Source organism: Branchiostoma belcheri, unplaced genomic scaffold, assembly GCF_001625305.1.
Source record: "Branchiostoma belcheri isolate BF01 breed outbred unplaced genomic scaffold, Haploidv18h27 scaffold220, whole genome shotgun sequence".
NCBI lineage: Eukaryota > Metazoa > Chordata > Leptocardii > Amphioxiformes > Branchiostomatidae > Branchiostoma > Branchiostoma belcheri.
Window position 1 is genome coordinate 312325 of NW_017803714.1, and position 6772 is coordinate 319096.

General features: G+C 41.8%; 1 protein-coding gene across 1 annotated transcript in view; it reads left to right on the forward strand.

Moving 5' to 3' along the window:
- Positions 1-3341, forward strand: part of LOC109470356 (uncharacterized protein DDB_G0287625-like) — a 6121-nt gene extending 2780 nt beyond the window's left edge. Inside the window, exons 2-3 of the mRNA XM_019769276.1 lie at positions 1576-2109; positions 3178-3341. Coding sequence (XP_019624835.1) covers positions 1576-2109; positions 3178-3341 — 698 coding nt within the window. The remainder of the gene's footprint in view (positions 1-1575; positions 2110-3177) is intronic.
- The last annotated feature ends 3431 nt before the right edge of the window (positions 3342-6772 follow it).

Genomic DNA, 6772 nt, shown 5'->3' on the forward strand with positions numbered 1-6772 from the left:
CGCTATTTTTTTTCTAATCTCCAAGCAGATCCCTTTCGGTAGCAAGACAGTATCCATTAGCCAGAGAAGGTCGCCGGCCGTACACATGTTTAAAAAGCTAACGACCTTTCCCCCACAACCTCTGCTTGAAGAGTTATTTTGTTTCGTAGGCATATGGACCGGTATCAGAAACACTAATCAAACCAAACTCCTCTTCAGCCTTTTTGTGTTTCTTTATTCTTTCTGTGGCTTTGTTTTAGTGGCTTTTTGTAAGGACATAACTCAGGTAGTGTAAACAGACCCAGGCTGTCAGTACACCGGGTTTAAACATCTTTTATGAAACTGCCATGCATAACTTAGTAATAGATGATGAAAAATGGTTCCAACTGGGCAAAGAGGTACAATACAACATGATAGTCGTATGAATAGCAATTGTATGACGATGCCTTACATATTTTGATGTCTCACATAATGCCTCCCCCACACACAAAAACGCAAATCGAAGAACTATTCCTGACATCAGAGACATACACATATCATTATATTGTACATCTTTGCATCTATAGGTTTTCATGCTCTATAAGCAATTTGTATTTGTCGCTTTCAGTGACATAAGTTAAGGGTATCCCTAACCTTGCTGCCCTTATACTTGTATAGCGGGGACCCCATACTTGCTCCATAAAAATACCTCATTTTGTTTTGGTGATAATGTCACATAATCCCTACTATCAATTTTACAGCGTCGAACCTTATGACTTATGACCACATAACTATAGATAAAAATCCTCATAGGGAGAAAACTTTGTTCTGCTACCACACCTAGGGTAGGGTAACCTTTTCTTTCTCGTGACAAATGACAGTTAGTGGTTTGTGTGATGATAACAACAAATGTGGGTACGCCAAAAAGCAGTTACTCAAGCAACTGGATATGACTTTGAAAACGTCAGACGTTTCAACTAGTATCCACTAGCTTTCGTCAGTGACTGAGAGACCAGAGAGGAAATGCAGGTTTATAAGCACAAACTATTGATTGATATGCAAATCAATCAATAGTTTGTGCTTATAAACCTACATTTCCCCTCTGGTCTCTCATTGATTGATATGCAAATCAATCAATAGTTTGTGCTTATAAACCTAAATTTCCCCTCTGGTCTCTCAGTCACTGACGAAAGCTAGTGGACACTAGTTGAAACGTCCGACGTTTTCAAAATCATATCCAGTTGCTTGAGTAACTGCTTTTTGGCGTATCGTATTACCTGGATGTCTAACCTTCATCGACGTAACACATTTGGGTAGTTTAGGATAGTACAAAACATTCTCCTTTAAATCTGACGTTCCCTTCTCATAGCTAGTTCCTCAAAATGTCTTATAAAGTTTAGATTACAGGAATCTTATAACCCTCTTGATCCTGGAAAATCTTTGCTGTTAATCAAGGTAATCCTGAATTAAAGTAAATCCTACTGTTTGTCTATAATGATCCATAAAACCAATCTGTCTCGATGTGCAATTCATGACTAAGCACTATTAAGCCTTTTTCCAAAACGTCAGAACCTGTTTGCTAAATACATTGTTTATAAAACATAACATTCACTACAGATGGTGGAAGAGCCGATGACAACGACGATCCAGACAACCACGTGTCCAACAACGACGATCCAGACAACCAGCTGTCCAACAACGACGATCCAGACAACTACGTGCCCAACAACGACGATTCCGACATCCACGTGTCCAACAACGACAATCCCGACAACCGCGTGTCCAACAACGACAATCCCGACAACCACGTCTCCAACAACGACGACCCCAACGACCACGTGTTCAACAACGACGACCCCAACGACCATATGCCCAACAACGACGATCCAGACAACCACGTGTACAACAACGACAATCCCGACAACAACGTGTCCAACAACGACGACCCCAACGACCACGTGCCCAACAACGACGATCCAGACAACCACGTGTACAACAACGACAATCCCGACAACCACGTGTACAACAACGACAATCCCGACAACCACGTGTCCAACAACGACGACCCCAACGACCACGTGTACAACAACGACGATCCAGACAACCACGAGTACGACCATGACCCTAGTGTCCGACAGCCTAAAGTCAAAGGTACCGTACGTTTGTTGTGATATTCTCGAAAAAGTTCAGCACTTGTTTTGCTTTGTGGTTAATATTGTACCTGCAGGTACTGAAGTATTATTTTGTGTGGGTTGTTTGTAGGTTTGTGTGTATGTTTGATCAGGCAGAGTACAGATTGACAGAATGTGATTGGGAGGACTGAAGAGTTGGTTGATATCACCTGGGTAGGGAAGAGGTATAGGAGGAATGGCAGAAGAAGAAGAAGGTCTCCCGTGCTCTTGCCCGACCGTGGGTTGGTGCCCATCTCCATTTCGTAACGCCTTGGGCGACACACAGTTGTGCAATGCACTACAGCAGGGGGCTGGTCCGCTGGTAGTGCTGTGTGTTTGACCTTCCCACACTCTTTCTCATATGTGATGAGTGCTAAGCAGAGAAAGATTATAGCCTGGAAATAGAGTAAACATGTAACCGGAGTTAGAGGTTACTGATTTGGTATTAGGGTAATTCAGTAAGCTGAAAATTCCAGTGACCCTCCCACCCTGCACAGTTTCGATCCTCGTTATCATTAACAGTTCACCATACAATTTCTTCCGTTGTTCCAACAAATTCACAAAATCCTAATACATGTGTATGTATATATATATACTCCCGGTAATCTAGAAACCCCGATTTTTTGCTCGTATAGATGACTGGAAAGAGGCAAAAATCTGTTGGTTCGTTCGTGGAGTCGCCATCGCTCTTGCAGTAGCTGCCTTGGTTGGGGCAGGAGTGTCATTTGTCATATTCGCTACTTTATCACTGGAGAGCGATATAGTAACCCAACCGGTAAGTCTATTCCTTGATAATTGAATAGTGGTATCGATATTCAAGCATTCTACAAAGACGAGGACACAAGTTTACTGTCCCTTACATGTTAGAATTTCAAAGAGCCTTGTTGGGAGAACATACCACCTGTGTTCACAGATGAAATGGGATTTCTCAACCATGTTTGTTTTCATGATTTTTTTGTATATTCGGTGCCATACATCTTTGTATTCTATGCTGGACCAGACAAGATATAACAACAGCTGCTGTACAAAGGTGAATATTGACAAGAAGGAAGGACCGGTCGTCTCGCAAACTACGTTCACATGGAAGATCGCATCGTGCAGCGGCACGTCTGCACCCGGGACACGTCTGAACACGAGCGTCTCTCCACCATCGACTGGACCCGAAGTGACCACTGTGCTGTCAGGGGTGACAACTACACCACCAAACGTTAGTCTCTGGCAGTCATTCAGTTGAAAGACATACGTTTGATTCAATACAAGGTAGATTTCTCACCTAGAACTTTTGCAAAGTTCCCCTGGTCTTCCCCAATATACTGACCCAGTAAAACCAGCCACATGTCTTCTTTGAGGTGTGACGTCAACACTGTTATCTGGTAAACGATGTCAGCCCCCGTCGAGTCTAGGTGAGACAAATTTACCTTGTGTTGGATCAAAACGTTCAACTTGAAAATATTTAACTACCGACACAAAAATTTCATGATTAAAACATATACTAGTACTTGTACTAGTACTTGTTGGAAAGAAAATAGTGCTTTCATAAAAATCAGGAGCTGTGACAAAATCAAGGGGTGATCTTGAAAATACGGTTTCTGATTCTGATGTGGATTCATAAATTTTCTGCCTGAGCATCTAGATCTTTAGCAAATGTCCAAGTACTGCTGTAATCCATTGTTAAGGTCAACATTATTCCCATCGATATCATTCCCTTACATGGGTAGGCATTGACATTTCTTATTTTTAGTTTCAAAATAAGACGGTGGGTGCACCCGTTACGACCACGATTATAGCTTATAAGCATAGAATCACGGGCATGATCCATCGCTTGTTATAGGTGTAAGGTAGTACCTCCGTACCTCAAGGTATACCTCCTGTCTATATAAGCGATGATCATACCATCCCAGCCGTGGCTGGCGTGGCGAGCTGCCGTGACGTAACACGCCCAGGATCACGTGAGGAAAAATGGCGGACAAGATGGAGCGCGTTACTACAGACGGCCAACTAGAGAATGTAGCGTAAATTTGCCGGCTACAAAACCAATATCAGATAGTAAAGGACTTATATAGGCATGCCAATAAGTGCATAAGTAAGGGCCTGGAGGACGTGATAACGCATTGCTATCCTCCCGAGAGGATATCGGCCACAGCGCACCACGTGATTGCACCGCGTAACCAGGCACCGACTGGACGCGTTGGTGTTTGCTATACCCAGTATACGCACGCATTTTGGTTAAATTGTCTGAAATCTGCAATTTTTGAGGTGGTGAGGATCGAGCAATTCACCTTCAGAGTGTGGACAGCTATTTGGACAAGTTCTGGGCAGTTTGTTCTCAGGTAAGGATGCCAAAACGTCGTATAAACTTACGTAAACATACGATCGGTGGGGAGGGGTACGGGTCTACAACCGTGGCTTTTTGCTGTTTGGGGGTAGGAAGTTTGTAATTTCTTTCTTCTTGTTGTGTATCGGAGTTCTGGTGGTCCAACGTCAATTTATTTTTTTTAGACCGGAGCCTGTATCAAATATAAAGCCGAGGCGAACCGCCCCCCTCCCCCATGATCGCGACCCACATGGGTTTACGGAAAAACCGATCCAGTCCAACAGGCGAAAAAACCTACCCGGTCTGAGAAAAAGGTCTGCTTGGGGTCTAGGCCTGCTTTTATAGCCCAAATAACCACTATTTAAGAAATTTTATTGTGTTGAGAAAACAGATATGATGTGCAGGTTGGATCCATGTACAAAGAAAGACAAAGAAGAACTGAAAAGGGTACAGAATCAAGCTGCAATATTCTGTATGAACAGAACTATGAAAGAGGTGCTAGTGTCACAGAAATGAAAAGAAACCTACAGTGGGTATCACTGGAAGGCAGAAGAAAAGTGTCCAGACTATGCATGATGTACAAAATGACTAGTTGGTGGATGTCCCAACTACTTTAATAGTACCTAATACCAGCCCAGAAGAGAACAAGAAATAGTCATGCCTTCAAGTAGTACCAGAGTTATCAACCTAGGATTGAGGTGTTCAAGAATTCATTCCTTCCTAGAAGTATCGCAGAGTGGAACTCGCTGTGTCACCTAGTACAGTAGGGGCATTGTCATTAGTTAGCTTTGAACAAAGTCTAGAATTAGATGATCAAGGGTTAGGTGTAACAAGTCGATCGGTGTAATGTAGCCAGCTGCCGCCGTGCCGCGTGCCTGCGAAGCTGGTGTGTTTCGCCGAAGGGCAGTTATACTGGCTATACTGATACAGATTCAGACAGATTATAAGGGGATATGAAAAGGGGATATGGAGGCTAACAGGAGGGGTACTAATTTCGGCCCATGTTCCATTTGCCGTTACACACACACTTTTTGTAATAGTTTGTCTTACCAAAAACCTGCGCAACATGAACTTTAATATTGACAGATAAAGATAACAATGATTAAATCCACACAGGTGTGTATTTTTACCTCAGTGCAGTGCCTTGCACCCAAGTATAGTGGTTTGTGAAATTATATGAAATTTGGGTCATTTTTGCCAGTGGAACATTCTATTGCATCAGGCCTAGGGGCTAGGGGTGCCCTAATTCTGACCTAGCCAAAACACAGGCATATGACTAAAACTATATACAACTGTTTTTCTGCCCCAAAACAAGTTTTTACCATTAGCGACTTGCTTCAAATTGGCTGTTTCAAAATCAAAACTGCATTTTTAACACGTATATATATAAGCAACTGAACAGACTTTTGTGGGATTACAACAAAAAAAGTTTTTTGTGCCAAAACTGTAAATATGAAATTTTAACATCTAGATTGTCATTTTACATACATACATACATACATGTATTAGCATCACCATTTTGCACCAGGCCCACTGTACTTTTAGGCGGCATCTAAAAAGGTTTGTTTTGGTATCTTCGTCAGCTTCCGATGCGTTTTTGTGGCGCAACGATTTGATCTTTTACTCCGTAAATGAACCCAGGTAGGCTTATACTATTATGCTAACAAGTTGTAGCACAAGGAAAATGTGATAAACAATGGCATTTGAAATATATGGAAATCTTACATAATATTGCCTTAAAACCATGGATTGAGTTTGCAAGGCAAATGATTGACTATACTTCCCAAAGAAATATTGGATTTATCCAATTGTTGAATATACCCCCCTCCATGATTTACCTATCTCCTAGAGCCGTGTACCTGTACATATAATTTGTTTAGATACACAGCTCTACTATCTCTATTTTAAACATTTTGAGTACACAACCAAAGGAATGTTCTTGTAGTAAATTTTTAATAGTGATTTTCAGCTTACAGTCTGATTAAAGATCTAACACAATGTACAATCAATTGTAGGGTAGAACATTTGGATTAAATAAACTACCTGAAGTGGCAGGTTTTTCGGCCAGACCTCCACTAGAGTAACTAGATTTGGATACTATTGTTTGACTGGCTGAAAACAATCAGCTTTGTGATTAGGTAGGGGATAAAATTCATAAATGTCACCAAATCCTGCTGAATTTAGCATTAAGCATTGTCCGAAACCCCCATGCAGACCCCTTTGTTTTGACAGGTTTTTCAGACTCCCAGACTGGACAGGTTTTTCACCAACCCGATCCAGATAACTAGCTTTTGTGGGTCAGTCCATTTACAGTAGTAGTTGAATAATT